General features: G+C 27.5%; 6 protein-coding genes across 6 annotated transcripts; all 6 read left to right on the forward strand.

The window, feature by feature from the left end:
* Positions 1-2,846: 2,846 nt before the first annotated feature.
* LOC145845159 (histone H1.0-like) lies at positions 2,847-3,362 on the forward strand. The gene has a single exon (XM_082952581.1). The coding sequence runs from the start codon at positions 2,847-2,849 to the stop codon at positions 3,360-3,362; it is 516 nt and encodes a 171-aa protein (XP_082808707.1).
* A 1,651-nt stretch (positions 3,363-5,013) lies between these two features.
* LOC145844612 (histone H2A-like) lies at positions 5,014-14,446 on the forward strand. Its single transcript, XM_082952010.1, has 2 exons — positions 5,014-5,041; positions 14,079-14,446. Exons 1-2 carry the CDS (start codon positions 5,014-5,016, stop codon positions 14,444-14,446), a joined length of 396 nt encoding a protein of 131 aa, XP_082808136.1.
* Positions 5,693-6,049, forward strand: LOC145844688 (histone H2B 7-like). Its single transcript, XM_082952097.1, has one exon. It carries the CDS (start codon positions 5,693-5,695, stop codon positions 6,047-6,049), a length of 357 nt encoding a protein of 118 aa, XP_082808223.1.
* Positions 14,447-16,534: 2,088 nt separating the features above from the next.
* Positions 16,535-16,846, forward strand: LOC145844675 (histone H4). The gene has a single exon (XM_082952084.1). The coding sequence runs from the start codon at positions 16,535-16,537 to the stop codon at positions 16,844-16,846; it is 312 nt and encodes a 103-aa protein (XP_082808210.1).
* A 401-nt stretch (positions 16,847-17,247) lies between these two features.
* On the forward strand, positions 17,248-17,610 carry LOC145844586 (histone H2B 7-like). Its single transcript, XM_082951985.1, has one exon. The coding sequence runs from the start codon at positions 17,254-17,256 to the stop codon at positions 17,608-17,610; it is 357 nt and encodes a 118-aa protein (XP_082808111.1). The 5' UTR covers positions 17,248-17,253.
* Positions 17,611-18,479: 869 nt separating this feature from the next.
* Positions 18,480-18,890, forward strand: LOC145844585 (histone H3-like). Its single transcript, XM_082951983.1, has one exon. The coding sequence runs from the start codon at positions 18,480-18,482 to the stop codon at positions 18,888-18,890; it is 411 nt and encodes a 136-aa protein (XP_082808109.1).
* Positions 18,891-19,394: the final 504 nt, after the last annotated feature.

Raw genomic sequence — 19,394 nt, forward strand, 5'->3', positions numbered from 1 at the left:
TTGTTGTATTACACACTTGCCCTTATCTATGATTATTTAACATTTCAAAGTAAAGTTTTTCAAAATTACTGTTGTCTTTAAAGGGATTTTGCTTTTTTTTGTGGGAAATGAAGTTTTTATAGTAAACTTTGCTGATTAGAGCAACCTTCTACTCGAGTACGCACTTTGAACACAGCGCAAAAGTGCGTACTCAAAAATTTTTGGTCTATATTTAATTACGTTAAACGCAACACAAAAATTTCAAAAGCCATGTTAAAGTTTACAGATGACTTTCACACAAAAGTCCTTCAAAGCAACAATGGACTTCAGGATTCAAAATTTCAACACTAATACCATACATCAATCAAGGTATTAATGAACTTGTAGGCATTGGTAATGAAAGCAGTTCAAAGAAGTATTAGAAGAAACTAACTGTATTCATAAAAAGGTGGTTTAAGAATTTAATTTGATTAGTTTATTTTAGTAAAATACGTATAAAGATATTAAAACTATTTAAGTTTATAAATTAACAGAGTTAACGATTGTTTCCTAACAAAAACTTTCGTTCTTAAAGTAATTTATTTTGTAACTTAAGAAAAATTAAAACAGTTACTAAAAAAAACGCTTTGATGAAATTTTTGAGTTACTAAATGAAAACGTTTGTAAGTATAGCATTTGATATAAATATGTAATAACTTTTCTCATAGAAATCTTGATTTATTAAAGTAAGGTAAAAGTTTAGTAGGTTTTTTTTAATAAGTTTGCACAGTAACACAGTGGGTTTTCTTAATAATTTTAAGAATTTCTATAATTGTATGTATAAAATTACTTCTAAAGTACTAAATTATTTATTTTAAATGCTGTCAATATATTATTTTTTTTGAAAAATTAGTATTCTTTGGTAAATATTAAAACAGGTAGTGAGCGTTACAGTTAGATATATATTTGAAAACACGAGTAGTAGGTATTAAAATTTCTTTCTATATTTTATTTTTAACTGAAAATAAACCAGGGGCCTGGCTATACTTTATTCTGTGGGGTGACACAATTTTTTGTCCAATTATAAGGTCTTTTCTGTGTTAAGTTTTAATAATATACTTTTTATAATTACAATAATGTCTACTATATAACTTTCTAAAAGTTCTTAGACCATAATTTAAAAAAAATAATTTATTCATTTATGATTTATTTTCTTATATTTGAAGTACCAGTAAAACAGGATGCAAAATCTTAATACAACACAACATAGTAAACAGAAAAAACATTAATAATGATATACAAACTACTTAGTTAAACCGTTCTAATTAAAGAAATTAGATTAAAATCAAACTTGAATTAAAAACAAACTAAAATTTTTAAAATAAACTAATAGCAGACGTGGACAACTATTTTACAACTTGATGAAAAATAAGTAAATTGTAAAGCTACGTGCTTTCTTATGTTGTGAAGACAAAAAAAAGTTTGCTCAAAATTTTTAAAGTTCAGAAATAAAACCCTTTGATCTAGAAATATTTAAAAAACTATTCAAAAAAATTTTTCTAAAACACTTTTGATTGCTTAATTTTGAATCAAATTTCCTTTTACAAAAGTGCTACGTTCGTAGTTTTGAACTTTTTGTATGGTACATATATATAAATAAAAAAAAAAAAATTAAAAACTACGTTATTTTAACGTGGTTATTTAAAAATTATATACTAAATTTTGTTTGATATCAAAAAGAATGCTTATAAATTTTTTTGTAAACTTTTTTAAAATAAACTTACATTTAATAAACTTTTTATCATGTTTGTTATTGTTTCGTACAAGCAACTGGATTAAACACTACACATAGTCTTAGTTTATTGATGTTTTTGAAGTTTACAATAGCGAGTTTTTAATTATTTTAATTTCTTTATTTTTTTGTTTTCTTCTAGTTAACAAAAGTTGTACCAATTTTTTATATAATTTTTCTAAAGTTGTAGTATATAAAAATTAAATAAGTTTTAAGTATTACATTTATTAAAATTTTAACTTTTTTTATTAGTTTCTATTGTTTATTTTTAATCGAGTTTCATTAGAACGATATTTTTAAGCGTATAAAGGTTAAACATTCTGAGCTACATAACTATTTATTTTATTTTGTTTTGTTAAATGACGTATGGCCTACATTTTCTAAAAAGTGGTAAAAATTTTATTTGTAATTATGCAAAATAAAACTTCATATGAATTTAGAAGTGTATATATAATAATTTTATAATTACAAAACTCAAAAAAAGACAAAAATAATAAAATAAATTTTGTTAAACTTAAAAGTTTCAAATATGTTTTTAAAAAAAAGTTCAATACAGAATTTCTTTATAGTTTCGATACTTATATTTAAAATTCTAGTTAACTTGTTTAATCTACTAAGATTACTGTTTAAACTTCATTATTTTGAACTAATACATGTTTTTCAATTAGAAAACATGTTAAAAATGTTGTATATAAATTTACAAGCTTTTTTATTTACAATAAAATTAAAAATTTTTATCTTTAAACCAAACATTAGTTGAATTTTATGTGTAGTTTTTTAAAGTTGGGTCAGTAAGTTTAACTTAAAAATTTAGATATAAAAGAAATTGTTATAACGCTAAATTTTTGCACATAGACAAATAAGGTTCTTTTCTTGGTTATAAAGAGCATATTTAATTTAACTTTAGTTTATAGTATCACTTAATTTAGTTGAAAAACATTAATAAAATATATGTTGAGTTATAAATGAATTTTATTTTGTAATAAGCGTAAACCACAAGGTGCCGTAACAGAGCTTTATTCGCCTAGGTCCGTAACAGTCAAAAAATTATTATGTTTACTTATGAATTATTCAATATTCAAAAGTATCCGCAACTATGGCACCCGAAAAGAAATCCGCTCCAGTAAAAGCACCTGAGCACCCAACCTACAAGGTGATGATCATCGCAGCTGTCACTGCTTTGAAAACTCGCAAGGGAGCTTCATCGCAAGCACTGTGCAAGTACATTGAAGCCAACTACGAGGTCAAAGACGGCTTCAAAACCCACTACAAAATGGCTCTGAAGAAACTCGTTGATGACGGTACCGTCAGCAGAGTTAGTGGTGTTGGTGCTTCTGGTTCCTTCAAACCTGGAAAGGTTGAAGCACCTAAGAAGCCAGCAAAGAAAGCAGCTCCAAAGAAGGCCGCACCCAAAAAGAAGGCAGCAGCTAAGAAGCCTGCCAAGAAAGCAGCGACAAAAAAAGTAGCTGCCAAGAAGCCAGCTAAAAAAGCAGCAAAGAAACCAGCTGCTAAGAAGGCTTCACCAAAGAAGAAGTTAGTAAAGAATGCCCCAGCTAAAGCCAAGAAGGTAGCAAAGAAGCCAGCAGCAAAGAAAGCCCCAAAGAAGAAATAAGTAAGTTGTTGTAACAAACAGGCATTTTTTAATGCCACCTGATTCATTAAAAACTACAGTGTTGATGTGATATTTTTAATAATGAAACGACAAACTGTATTGAATAGATTCGTCGATTAAAGTTATTTCTGAGAGGTAAAACATTAAAGTACAATTGAACATTTTCACATAACTTATACAATCTTTTGTTGGAGCTGTAAATTATACTATTAAAATAAGTCGACCTTATATGCTAAAAATAAAAGAAGTTGTAATTGCCAAATTTTTAATAGATATTATTTATGTCCTTTTATATTTAAAGCTTTTACGAACTAAGTTATTTACAATTTCAAAGCTAAAGGAAAATGCAAAGAAAACAAAAAGTATTCGCACAAAAATTTGAGCGGGAAATTTCGAACGTTAAAAGTGCTCCTCTTTTACTCTAACATTTCTCTCACTGTTTTTCACTCCAGGCTTTTTTCGCATGTGAGAGAATTGCTTGATTTTACTGCTTTCTTTTATCTGCTGTAAAAATATTTTGAGTTTCTTAACTTAAATAAGCTTTTGCTTTATTTTCAGTTTTGTCTCGGTAATAACGACTTCTAAAACCTTCGCTAATAATGACTTCGCATTACCCTACTTTTTTTTGCAACATAAATACTAAAAGTAATTATTATATATATATAATAAAATTAAGAAAATACATTACTATAAAACAAAGCTTAATTTTGTTTTATTTTTAAATTTTTTCTTCTTTACTTTTGAAAAACTTATGAGAATTTTTTCAAATTTATAAAAATTCGGACTCAAAGCTAACTTTTGTCTTTAAAAATTATAAAAGAGAAATTTTTAATTTTCCATTCTAAAAATTATATATACTTTATAGTTTTAAATTTCCTTTACTGAACATTTACAGTTGTAAACAAAAAAGTCTCGTTTATTTAATATGGCTTAAAATTTATTATTTAATAAATAAATTATATGTTTCAAACCTAACCAATATAAATATTAAATTTTTTCTGATACCAATACTTAAAACTAGAAGTGTTACTAACTTATTATTAGTTACTCTATGAACTTTTACAGTTTATAAAGCTGTTTGAAAGTGATAAAAATAATGAAAAAAACATATAATTAAAACAACGTTTAGTTGAAAAAAATGAAAACCTTTTAGAATTTATTACAATAGAAAAAAGCAAGTTAAATGTTTATAAGACGTGAAAATTTAAAATGTAAATCTTATAATTAAAGAACTGGAAATATATTTTTTTTTTGTTTGTTATATAAAAAATTAAAAAATCTATTTACATTATTAATGGTAAAAATATAAAATAAATACTGAAAAGCCCGTGTAATATTAGCTTTATATAAGTAAATGTAAAAACAGATAAGTTTCTGAATCCTAGTGGTTAAATTTTAAGAAATTAAAGTGTTTGCTAAATAGTTTGAGCAGGAAGTTTTGAACGATTAATTTCTGTTCTCTCATTCTATCAATTCTATCACTTTAGTGTGTTTAACAGTCGTGCTTATGAGAGATATACTGTTTGCATGTTCTCTCATATTTTTGAGTAAACTAAACACTAGGTGGCTAATCCATGTTTATACGCGGTTCGTAACGCTCGCTAGAGTGTATAAATACCGTAGTTTGAGCTACGATTTTCATTTATACATCATGTCAGGTCGTGGTAAAGGAGGAAAAGGTTTGGGAAAAGGAGGCGCCAAACGTCATCGCAAAGTCCTTCGTGATAACATCCAGGGTATCACCAAGCCCGCCATTCGCCGATTGGCTCGTCGAGGCGGTGTCAAGCGTATTTCAGGCTTGATCTACGAAGAAACTCGTGGTGTGCTGAAAGTATTCTTGGAAAACGTTGTTCGTGATGCAGTCACTTACACCGAGCATGCAAAGCGCAAGACTGTCACCGCTTTGGATGTTGTATACGCATTGAAGCGTCAAGGACGTACTTTGTACGGATTCGGAGGTTAGTTACATTAAACACCTCGGCTCTTTTAAGAGCCACCCATTCCAAATTATATTTACATTCAAAAATTTTTCGTAACAATATTTAAGTATAAAAACCTAAATTCTATAGCCAAAAATTAAATGATTTTTGTATTAAATTTTTGAACGTATTGTATAAAATCTGTTAGATATATTTTTTCAAGCTAAATAAATTGATATATTTAACCGTTCGTAAGGTTTTTTCAGGGCCAGATGTCAATAAGTTATGAAAATGAGAGAAAATTTAAAACGAGAGAACACAAGTTGTCACTAGCAGGCGCTCTTATTTTCTTCTAGCCGAGGTTCGTAACTACACCATATATTTAAGAACTTAATGATAAATTCATTCACAATGGCAGCATCCAAAGGTAGCAAGAAAGCAGTTAAGAACGTCCCAGCTGACGGTAAGAAGAAGCGCAGGGCTCGTCGCAAGGAAAGCTTCAGCATCTACGTTTACAAAGTGCTCAAGCAAGTACACCCCGATACTGGAATTTCCAGCAAGGCCATGAGCATCATGAACTCTTTCGTCAACGACATCTTCGAGCGCATTGCCGCCGAAGCTTCACGTTTGGCTCACTACAACAAGCGTTCAACCATCAGCAGTCGCGAGATTCAAACTGCTGTTCGTCTGTTGTTGCCCGGTGAGTTGGCTAAACACGCCGTCTCTGAAGGTACCAAAGCAGTAACCAAGTACACCAGCTCCAAATAATTTGTTTGTTCACAAATTTGGCTCTTTTTAGAGCCACTCATACTTAATGATGTATATGAACTATTAAAATATGCGAGTTTAGATTCTTTCAGCTTAAAAAAAAATATATATTTACTACAAGTCGTAAAAAAAAATTCTAGATTTTTTTAGTCGACTAAGCCTTGTTTACAAATGATAAATAAATAAATTGTATTTTTGAAAATTTCACGTTAAATGTTGTTTTCGTATACTTTATTGTTTTCAACTTTAATTCAAACTTTTTACGAAATTTAGTTTTGTATAGTTTGTACGTACAAAAGTTTAATTGCCATAGCAAAATTACAAATGGATTTAAAAATATTGATTAGTCGAATAAAATTGATATCAAAAGGTTATCAAGCATAAGAGTCAATACTTAAAGTTTAGGAAACTATAAACGCTTATTAACTACTTTGAGCGGGAAATTTTAGACTTACAAAGTTCTCATCTTTTACTCTTTATTATCTTTTACTCTGTTTACACTGTAATTTTAAGCGCAAATTTTACAACACTCGCTTTTCGTTTGTCATAATTAGTGTTGAAAATTTTTATTAGTCATTGAAAGTTTTAGAGAAGAAATTTTCGACTAAAAACCAAAATTTGTTATTCAGATGTTTAGTTTTACACATATGATCTACTTTCATGTTTTATAAAGTTTTGAACTTTGACCTGTTAGATTTATAATTTTTTTTAGATTTATAATTTAGTTAAAAGCATCTTTGAACGTGAATAAAAAAACCTTTTTTTTACAACAATGCAAGCTTTATATATTTATTTTCAAAACTATTTTTTATTAATTTTAAGTTTACGAAAGTTCTAACCTCTGCAGAGTATTTTAATCTTGTCATAATATGATCATACAATGAACATATTAAAAAACAACGATTGAATATCATGTTAACTTATGAATAAAACATCTGTTTTGTAAGCTATATTTATTTATTATAGTTTTCGTATGGGGTAAGAAAGTTAACTTTGTTTAAAAGTTTAAAGAAATATAAAATCTATTAAAAATATAATCAAGTGATTATCTTAAAATTTAGAGTGACATTTAACTAATTACTTTCATTTTACAAATAAAACAGCTACTACTTGACTTTTATGTGGGCTTTTTCAATAAAAAAATAAGAAAACAGTTTTTTTTTAACAATGTTAGACTTAATTTAATAAAATTTTTAATTTTCTGTGAACTTTAGTAACTATTTCTAAAATTTTTAGTGTTGAAATACAATCTATAAATTGTATTCTTTGTCTTTACTATTTGTCAAAAACTTTTTTGACGCATTTTAAAACTTATTTTAATTTTCACATTTTGTATAAAATATCTATAATCGCTTACTCAAAATAAAAGTTAATCAAATGAGTTGACTACGTATCAATAAAACTTTTTTTCTAAACTAAGTTGCTTTCTTTTATAACTATTAAATTCTTTAATTTTTTCTTCAAAAAGTAAAAGGTAAATATAACATTTGTCTTTACAATAATGTTATGAAGTTCGTTAAAATACTTAAAACACATTATAACTTACCAAAAAAGAATGTCAGTATTTCAAACTACTTGTATTAGTTTTTGTATGCCACAAACTAAATGCTCAATAATGGTAGAATCTATGAACTAAACAAATAAATAAAAAAAAGCTACAAACTTAAATTGTCAATTAACTTTTAGAACTGTGGTTTAAGAATGTATAATTCTTAATTTAAGGCGCAATCCTATATTTCCATAAGTTTTTAATGAGCAATTATGAATAAAAAATCCAATAGAAATATCAGTAAGTTTTGTAATTTAAAATTTCTATCACGTAAATATATAAAAAAAAGAAGATTTATCCTATTAAACATTCAACAGTTGCAAAATTCAAACTGCAGTTTGTCTCTTGTTTCCCGGTGAGTTGGCTAAACACGCCGTCTCTAAAGGTACCAAAGCGGTGACCAAGTACACCAGCTCCAAATAAATGGTTTATTTCAAACCAGGTCCTTTTAAGGGCCACTAAAGCTATACTACGAATACAATGTAACTGTTTAAATAACAAATTAAAACTTTGCTAACTTCGATTCTTGCAACTAATAAATTTTGCTTCACTATGCATTATGTGCATATAAAAAGTATTAAAAAGTATGTACCTTTAGTCCAGTAATTCATATTTATAGAAGTTAAATAATGAATTTTAATTGGTGAAACAGTTAATTTGATTTATTAGATATCTTTTTTTTTAAAATTATAATGTTTTTTTAAACATCTAATTTTATATATAGAAAATTTATAACTGTCAAAGAACACTTGGCAAACTTATAATAGAAAATTTTAAAATTCTGCCTTAGTTGAATACAACTTTAACTCAAATTGATACCGAGAAAGTATTTAATATAACAGCTAAAACTTAGGGTTTAAAAATTTACAAACACTTGTTAACTGATTTGAGCGGGAAACTTTAAACATACAAAACTCTCAACTTTTACTCTTTTTTACCTTTCACTCTGTTTACAATTTGCTTTTAAGTGCTAGTTCCAAAACTCACTCTTTCATATGTTCAGTTTAGCGTTAAAAGTCTTTCTTAGTAAGCGAAAATTTAAGTAATTTTTTTTTGACTGAACAGATATTTATAAAATACAAATCTTTACTCTTAACACACATGAAATAGTCTTATATATGTTTATTAAAGCTAAAATAAACTTATTTTAATATTTATACTTTAGTTTGATATATTTTAAAAAGTTGTGATCAAATTTGTAAAATTAATTTTTCGACGTTAATCATATAGACTTATTTAAAATGCTTTAGAATATAATTTTTTTTCTTTTAACATTTTTTTTACTACAGATTTATCTTAAATTATTCTAAGAGTATTTAAACTTTAACATAGTATGGTCATTAACTTAATAATAATAACTATAAAAGCTGTAATAGTAAGAAAAAAAAATTGTTTTGGTTTAATGTATCCTTTAAATAATTAACATTCCTTTCCGAATAAAACAACTACTGATATTTTTTGTATGCTTTTTCAAAATAAATTTTAAAGAAAACTTTATTTATTTAAAATATTTTAAAAATCAATTTGACGAAGAAAAAAGTTGTTAAAAAACCTTAGAAACATTACTTTTTTCTATAAACTTTTAGTGTAGAAATATATTCTATAGACTGTGTACTTTGCTTTTGCATGTTATTAAATTGCAGTTTCGACAGTTTACTTATTAAGTTAAAGTGTTAATGGACTTTAAAAACTTGTTTTACATTTTTACATCAAAATCGATCAACGTGTAATTTAAAATAAAAGTTTATTAAATAAATCAAGTTATTAAATAAAAGTTTATTAAATAAGTCGACGATGCGTCAACATAACTTTTATTTGTTTAAACTGAGTTGATATTTTTATTATTGACTTTTTTTGGATGTTTATAATAAAAAAGTCTAAAAGTTAACCTTATAATAATAATTTTTACGAAGTTGATAAAATACAAAAGAACAGTACAACTTTTTTAACTATTTGAAATAAAATCTCTGTCAGTAACTGAAGTAATTTGTATTAATTTTCGTAAATCACACAAAACGTTTTATAATGCTATAAGCTAAAAATACAAAAACATATGGAATCCTAAAGCTGAAATCACTAGTTAATTTTTAAAACTTTTGTTTAAGAGTGTATAGTTTTTAAATAAAGCTTCATTTTTTTTACCTTGTTTTAAAATTAGTAAAAACGAACAAATATATAACTTTACTTTTATATTTAACCAATATAAGTAGCAATAAGGTTTACGTTTTAAAATTTCTAAATTATAAACTTTTTTTTAAATGTTTTAAGTCAGTATAAGTATTTTTTCTTGAAAATTGAGTCGAAAAAAGTTGCTGAAAAATCAAAAGCTTTACAAAGTTAATAAACAATTCGCTCATTTTAATGAAAAAATGTACAAAGAAGTAAAAAATTGCATCTATGCTATATATAGTTTATTGAACTACAACAAAAAAAGACTCAAAATGTTAGGTCCTAGGGCCTGGTGCACGAAAATACCTTTCGGTTATCGAGTCGTACATCACTTGGATACCTTTTAACGTCTTGTGCAGGATGCAGTGAGTATCTAAGCTGACTAATTTTTGTTATAAAATCTAATTCAAAATTTACGCTGTTAAAGTAGTCGACCAAACATTTAAAAAACTTATAAAGCACTAAATAAGTAAATATCAGTGGCGTAGCGTGGTATTTTTGTAAGGGGATGCGCAATATTTACTCATTTCAAAAAACATCCATTAACTTAAAACTTTTGTTTAAAAACTGTATAAAAACCTTAACTAAGTACTACAACTAAACTAATTTTACTATATAAAAAAGACTAGGTTACCGTTCAAAAAAAACTTATTTTTTTCAAAATTAAGCACTTTTTAACCAACTATAACTGACTTTTTTTAAAATTTTATATGTATTTTTTTTAAACAGAGTTCAGAGACCCTTCTTTTGTAACAGTGGATTTAACTAACTGAATACATTTTTAAATATGTATAAAAAAATGTTTTTAAAATTTGATTTCACACTTAGTAAGATTTTGATCCTCAAGCAACTAATAATATATTTAAATTTTATTTAGTTTTCTATTAAATAACTACATAAAATGTAAGTAAAATAACTGATGAAAATTGAGAGTCATAGGGAATATTTCTAAAAACTAAGTAAAATAAAATAATAGACTAAGTTGCTACAAAAACTGAAAAACTTTTTAGCTATAATGTTTAATAGAATAACAATGTTTGATTTCTTCAATGTTTAAGTAAATTAGAAACTAGTTTACTGAAGTTTAAATAAAACTTTTTGTATAATGAGGTAAATACTGTAATCACAGTATGAGCTGTTTTTTTTTATTTGTTTTGTTTTATGTACTAACATTATTGTTATTATTATTGTTAATTTTTTTTAATTGTTTTTAGCTGTTTAGTATCTATTTTTTTAATTTTTAAATAGATATTTTTACTATTTATCGTTAAAAATAGTTTAGTTTTACTATTTTTAGTAGTTATTTATTACTGTTTTTATTAAATTTTTTTTGTTCTTGAACTATTATCATCATAGAATAATTTTAGCTTCAAGGCTTGTTTACAAAAGGTTAGTATTTTCCTTGTAAAAAACTCAATCATAACTACTGCGGTGCACAACGATAGATGTGCAATTTTTGAGTCTAAATTATTAAAAAGTTTATGAACTTATAAAAATTTTCTTATGGAAAATTTCATTAAAGCCAGTACTCAATGGTGTTTACGCACTAAATAAGTATACTTGGTATTTGACAAACCGTATAACTTCTCGAATACTTCATAAACACAGTTGAAAAAAATCAAGTTAAGCATAGAAATAAGATAATATAGGATAAAGATAATACTTTTTTTTTTTTTTCTTCCTTTTTTATTCAGGTGGCTCGAATGCGTCAGTGCACCTCTACACGTTACGCCCCTGGTATATAGTAGTAATAAAAATAGTACAATCAAACTATACTTTTAAACTAAAACTTTTTTTTTGTTTAAGTTTTCATTTGCATCGTGGTTTTCTTAACAAAAAAAATTAAGCCATCTTAACTGTTAGTTTTGCCTGAAACTACATAGCTTTAAGGTAAAATAAATTAACAAAAAGTTACGGTTAAAAGACGAGTGCTGTATAATGTGTACGCAATGTTTTTTTTGTGAACATATAAAAAAACATAGAAGTAAACAAAGTTAAAAAATAAAAGTTTTTAAAGTTTCTAACTTAAGTGCAATTATCTAACGGTTGAAGTTGACAAAAGTATAATCTATTCAATCGTTAAAGCAGCATAGAAATATCGACAAAAAATAAAGGTTGTTATGGGTAGTATGGGTTGTTATAACAATTTTACAAGGGAAAAGAGCTTATATAAAAAGAAAAACTTTAATAAAGATATATATTTTGTAAAGATTTAAACTTTTTAAAATAGTTAAAGCTTTCGATAAATAGAAATAAATAAAATTAAGTAAAACTAAGAAAGCTAGCGTAAATATTACATTAAAATAAAATCATTTTTTGATCGCTAAACTTTTGACCTCTAAGTAGCTTATCTGAACTTTTTAATGTTCTTTTTTGTTGTTATTTACCTCTGGCTCTTTATTTAGTATTTAGAAAACGTAATTTCGAGATACTATTACACTAACGGGCCAGTACTTGTTTACACTTAGTTATAAAAAACTATTTGTAATTTTCTGAGTAATTAATTTTTTTATCAGTTTACGATTTTACAAAACTTGTCATAGTATTTATTTTTACTATTTAGTAACACTTCAACATTACAAAGAATGATATTAATCTTACATATAAGAATAGCAATTAAAAAGTAACAAACGTTACTCTTACCGGAGTTTTAGATGGCCAACGTATGTAAATTACAAATTATATAGTTATATAAAAGAAGTTGTGTAAAAATTTTTAATTTGATAATACTGTACTGTTTACGTATTGTATGAATTTGACGTACCTTGTGTAGATTCAGAGGTTAAATATAGTATTGATGTATAACTCAGTTCTGAAAAGAGTCACCTTAACTAAATTAATTGACGTAATGCATTTACATTGTTGTTTTTTAATATCTTTCATATTATTTTCAAGATAGTGCTTTGACCAGATTTTTAAACAGAAAACTTTATTCTTTTGTTGTGTAGTTTGTGTAAATGGTTAACTAATCATTAGTAGTTATATTAAGTTGATTCTTAAAAGAAAATTATCTACTCACAAATCATAATATCTTTAATATAGAAAAATAATTATTTAAATTTTAATTTTGATGTGTTTACAAAACAGTAAAATGTAAATAAAAATCAAGCAAGTTTTAAAAATATGATTGATTTTTTGTAATCTTAAAAATTATTTCTATTTGTACGAAATTACAATATCTAAACGTTTTTGTCTGACTTTTATTCAAAAACCTTGGAAGTATGATTTTGAAGTCAACAGTTATAGTTAAGTTAGTAATATTTTGCTGACTTGACATTACTTTATGTTTAATAAACTAATAAATAATAGGAAACACTTATACTATTTTATGCACTTTATAATAATTGATTACTGCTTTATAAACTAGTAAAAAGCTATAACTTAGTTATTAATTAAAATGTTACAATTATAAAGTTCAATGTGAAAATAAGATAATATCAAAATTTAAATACCAAAAGCTTTTTTAAGTTTAAGTTTAGTATCGTATTACTCTTACGTTTAGTACAAAAGAAAATTTAAAAAAAAAAAAAAAAAGTGAGTTTAAGTTCTTTCAGAATTTAACCTATATTTTGAAGTAAATACGGAAATATCATTAAGTTTAACTCGGCCACTATATTGATTTTGATCTTTCAATTTAAAACTATATTATATGTTTGTTTAATAAAAACTTAAATTTTTATATTTAAACTTTTATCGTAAAACTTATTTTAGTTTTTGTAAATGGTTAGTGATCAGATCATTTTAAGCATTGTTATCTAAACATATGTATATACTTGTTTTTTGTTTAATGTTTAAAAATAAAACACATTTATTATGTTTGAAAATTTAATTTAATTTAGAATTATTTCATACTCTCTATTAAACAACGAGAAAAAGTTGAATGAAATGGTAAATCTTTTTAAACTAAAGTTAGAAAAAATAGTGTTTAACTATAAAAAAATTAATATAAGTTTTTTAGTTCTAATATTTAATTTTTTGCCATTATATTGAAAACATAAATCACTAAAAACTATTAAATGTATACTTATATATATATATATATATTAAAACAATAGCCTGAAAAAAATTTTAAAATTTATTTTTAGTGTATTCAGCACAAGTCATAAAATTTAAGAATAAATGAGAAAAATAAAGGAAAATGAGAGATAATTTTTGTTGATTTTGTTAAATTTACTTCTTTAATAAAATGAGAGAAGTTAATTGCCAATCACTAGTGGGGGCTAATGAAATTTTATTAGCCGAGGTTTGTAACTACCAGTACATAAAGCAAATATCGCCTAAGATTTATCATTCATCAAAGCAACATGTCAGGACGTGGAAAGGGAGCAAAGACTAAATCCAAGCCAAAGAGCCGTTCATCACGCGCTGGACTTCAATTTCCAGTCGGTCGTATTCACCGTCTGCTGAGAAATGGTAACTATAGCGAACGTGTTGGTGCCGGAGCACCAGTCTACTTGGCTGCAGTATTGGAATACTTGAGCGCTGAAGTACTCGAATTGGCTGGAAATGCTGCTCGTGACAACAAGAAGTCTCGCATCATTCCCCGTCACCTTCAACTTGCCATCCGCAACGACGAAGAGTTGAACAAACTGTTGGGAGGAGTTACCATCGCTCAAGGTGGTGTATTGCCAAACATCCAATCTGTTCTTCTGCCAAAGAAAACCGCAAAGAAAGCTTAAGTATCTCAGATATCAAAAGCAGGTCCTTTTAAGGGCCACCTAAATTTGGTTTAATTCTATTTGTTTTATTTAGTTTGTAATTTCAAAGTTTTCAGCATTTAGTTGTTAGAATGCAATCTATTAACAGTTTAGGTTCGTTTGTGGTATTATAAGTTCTATAATTCATAAAAAGTAAGAAAATAGATATTGAAAACTGCGTTCTAAGTTATTTTATAAATGGTATTTTGGTTAATTACTGAACGTTCTTTATAAAGTAGTTGATTTGTTTTTGTATTTTATCGTTAACTTTCGTCTTTTCAATAGCATTTTTAAGTTTTATAATTGATAGTTAGTGATTAAAAACCAATTTTGTTTTTGAAAATAGACTTTTAATTAAGCAAAAATTTTTAAATTAATCATTACTTTTAACCACTAAAAAAGATTCATAAGTTTAAACGAAATAAATACTAAAAAAATCAACTATTTATTTCGTTTAAACTTATGAATCTTTTTTAGTGGTTAAAAGTAATGATTAATTTAAAAATTTTTGCTTAATTAAAAGTCTATTTTCAAAAACAAAATTGGTTTTTAATCACTAACTATCAATTATAAAACTTAAAAATGCTATTGAAAAGACGAAAGTTAAGGTTAAAATACAAATCATTTAAACCACTTTAAGCGGGAAGTTTTAAACGTATATTATGCTCCTTTTTTGCTCTTTAATATCCTTAACTCTATTTCCCTTGTGGTTTTAAGCGCAATTTTCAAATTGTATAACACTCTCATACACACAACTTAAATTTTGTATTAGTCATTGGAATTATAAGCGGTGAAATTTTTGACTCAAGTTTTTAGTTAGGTTCCAGCAAAAACAGCTTGGAAAAATCTTGTCGATTTAGATTCTTTACAATATGAAAATTATAAAACAATCGTTTTTTTATCTATATTATCCTCAAATATACTTTGTGTTGTAAATTGTCACTTTACGAGCAACTTTCAACAATAACAGCTTTTTCTTTACTGTAGACGTAAGGCTTAATAATTTAGCAAGTTCAATGTGTAAATTAGTTTTTCTGGTAAAACTTCAAGGCGCAAAGTTAAACTGATTAATATCTACTTGTAACAACTTTTATTAAAAAGTTGATTAAATTTCATAAAAGTAAGAGTGATTTTAAAGTTTCTATTTCAATACCAGCAATTGATGTTAAATAATGAAATCAGTTATTTTATTGTTAAATAAAAGTATGTTATTTATTTTTATAACTCAATAAATTACATTAAAAAATTTCAAAATAGTAAACTAAAATAAAAAATTGGTTTTCTTGTTACCTGATTTAGAAACTAAATTAAAAAGAAAGTTTACAACTTTTTATTCAAAAATAGAAATATTAATAAAAGTTCTATAAATAGTTCATTAAATCTACAAATATTCTTAAAACAAACTGGAACTAAATGGAGTTTTTTCATTTACAACTAACAGTAAAAACATTGAATGTTCAAGAAATAAAAAAGTTAAAACAGCAATGTTTAAAATCTATATTAAATCCAGTCGAGAAAAATAAGTTGTCTTTTTATGGGAAGCATATAGCAGGAGCGATGCTTTGGTAGAGTGTTAGAGAGAAGCTCCACCTTTAAAAAACACACTATAATACTATAAAAAGTTTTTTTTCGATATAGCTTATTTACAAACGATTTATTGTAATTGTAGTACTTTGATCTCTCTAAATAATTTCATACAGTTAAAAAGTTGCAACGTTTGTTAAATACTTGTAAAATTGTCGAACTACTTAAGAGAAAACATACCATGCGTCGCCAAAGGTACATATTAGTATAAAGGTAAGCACACAAAGTGTAAAAGAAATAAAAAAGTAGTTTGCGCGCAAATTTTGGCTAGAAAATTAAAAATCTCAATTTTTTTTAAAATTCTCTCATTAATTTGAGTGCAAAGCGGTCTTCTTTATGAGAGAGATTAACTAATTAATTTTTCTATTCTCTCGTTTTATTAAGTAAACCAAACACTAGGTGGCTAATCCATGTTTAAACGCGGTTCGTAACGCTCGCTACTGTGTATAAATACCGTAGTTTGAGCTATAATTTCATTTATACATCATGTCAGGTCGTGGTAAAGGAGGAAAAGGTTTGGGAAAAGGAGGCGCCAAACGTCATCGCAAAGTCCTTCGTGATAATATCCAGGGTATCACCAAGCCCGCCATTCGCCGATTGGCTCGTCGAGGCGGTGTCAAGCGTATTTCAGGCTTGATCTACGAAGAAACTCGTGGTGTGCTGAAAGTATTCTTGGAAAACGTTGTTCGTGATGCAGTCACTTATACCGAGCATGCCAAGCGCAAGACTGTCACCGCTTTGGATGTTGTATACGCATTGAAACGTCAAGGACGTACTTTGTACGGATTCGGAGGTTAATTACGTCATACACCTCGGCTCTTTTAAGAGCCACCCAATGAAATTTATACTTTTGATTTTCTTCGAGAACTAAAATTTTTATGTCTTAATGGCTTTAGCTAACAACTATATGTTTTTTTAAACGTTATACATATTTTTTAAAAATGCTTGTGATATATATTTTTTTCAAAGTAAATAAATTAGTTTGTGATGAACATAAACTACAAATTTCATTAAGTATTTATTATAAACTTTACCACCGTTTGTATGGTTTTATCCGAGCCTGATGTCAATTAGTTAAGCAAACAAGAGAAAAGTTAAAACAAGAAAACAAACCTTGTCACTAACAGGCGCTCTCATTTTATTCTAGCCGAGGTTCGTAACTACACAATATATAAAGAAACTCCACTAATATGTTATCATTGACAATGGCAGCATCCAAAGGTAGCAAGAAGGCAGTAAAGAACGTCCCAGCTGACGGTAAGAAGAAGCGCAGGGCTCGTCGCAAGGAAAGCTTCAGCATCTACGTGTACAAAGTGCTCAAGCAAGTACACCCCGATACTGGAATTTCCAGCAAGGCCATGAGCATCATGAACTCTTTCGTCAACGACATCTTCGAGCGCATTGCCGCAGAAGCTTCACGTTTGGCTCACTACAACAAGCGTTCAACCATCAGCAGTCGCGAAATTCAAACTGCTGTTCGTCTGTTGTTGCCCGGTGAGTTGGCTAAACACGCCGTCTCTGAAGGTACCAAAGCAGTCACCAAGTACACCAGCTCCAAATAAATGATTTGTTTACAAATCAGGCTCTTTTAAGAGCCACTCATATATGTGTTATACATACTTAAAAAAACAAAGGAAAATTACTACTTAAAATATCTTTTTTAATAATTTTTTTAAAACTAGCCTCTAGACCAGGGGTCGGCAAACTGCGGCCGGCGGGCTAAATGTGGTCCTTTAAGTCAAAGTCTGCGGCCCGCGAGCTCCTTCACAGCAAAAAATATGGTTAATAACGTATTTTTGTGATATAAACTTAAATTTAGGCTCTTAATTCAATAAATACTTTTTATTAATGGTCTAATATTACTTAATTTGTAAAATCTTTGATCTAAAATAATATTTTTCTACGGATTACTAGAATTTTTTCAGATAAATGCGGCCCTTTTTTTTCTAAATAGTGCGGCCCACGAGCAAATTTTTCTAAGAAAATTGGCCCGCAAGTCACAAAAGGCTGCCGACCCCTGCTCTAGACATAAGCTTGTTCTGTTTAAATAGTAAAGATCTAACATTGTCTAACAGATACTTTTTAACTTAACTTTGATGCTATAAAAACTTAAATGATATCAAACTTAGTTTGTAATAAGTCGTAAGTAACAATTTGCACTGCAAAATTGTTAGTATTTTTAAAACTTTGTTATACATTTAACATATAGATATTTTAAAACAAAACTTACAACTTCAGAGTTTTTTATAGTTCTACTAGTATTTATACGAAGAAAAAAAAAGTAAATAGTTAAACTATAGCAAAACTACTAAAGCTGTATAACTCTCTACCGCTTTCAGTGTATATTATGTTTAAGTGCTTCGCCAACGTTCGTTACGCCTACAGTTTTAGGATAATAAGCCTTCTTCGGCTGTTAATTTATCACTTCATCATGGCTCGCACAAAACAAACCGCCCGCAAATCAACTGGAGGAAAAGCTCCCCGCAAGCAACTTGCCACCAAGGCTGCACGCAAAAGTGCACCAGCAACTGGAGGTGTCAAGAAGCCTCATCGGTACCGCCCAGGTACCGTTGCTCTTCGTGAGATCCGTCGTTACCAAAAGTCCACCGAGCTTTTGATCCGCAAGTTGCCATTCCAACGTCTTGTGCGCGAAATCGCTCAAGATTTCAAGACTGACTTGCGCTTCCAAAGCAGTGCAGTCATGGCACTTCAAGAAGCTGCTGAAGCTTACTTGGTCGGACTTTTCGAAGACACCAACTTGTGCGCCATTCACTCAAAGAGGGTAACCATCATGCCCAAAGACATCCAACTTGCCCGTCGTATCCGCGGTGAACGTGCTTAATTGTTCTATATGAACAGGCTCTTATAAGAGCCACCTTTATACTTGATGATACTTAAATAATATTGTGGTTCGTTCAAACTAATAGCTCGAATACGCTTAAATATGGTAAAACTTAATTTGAAAATTATTTAACTTTACAAATGCTAAAAACTTTGCGTAAAAGCTAAAAACTTTACAAATGCTCTCAAATAACTTTGAGCGGGAAATTTTCAACTAAAAAAATGCTCGTTTTCTACTTCTTTATTATCTTTCACTCTTTTCACTTGTAACTTTGAACGCAGTTTTCAAAGCGGCTTTTTTGTAAGCTATGTTTGATGTCGAACTTTTTGTAAGTCATCGAACATTTTTGTAAAGAAAAGCTTATTTACTGAACAACGAGTCTTTGATATAATGCACATGCTTACTTTTAAAGTTATTAAAATTTAACTTGTATATACCTTTGTTATATTTCAACTTCGCAGTAATTAATTATTTGATTTAGTTTTGGCAAAATCTTGAAATTAT

Source organism: Thalia democratica, chromosome 9, assembly GCF_965202585.1.
Source record: "Thalia democratica chromosome 9, ktThaDemo2.hap1.1, whole genome shotgun sequence".
Classification (NCBI taxonomy): domain Eukaryota; kingdom Metazoa; phylum Chordata; class Thaliacea; order Salpida; family Salpidae; genus Thalia; species Thalia democratica.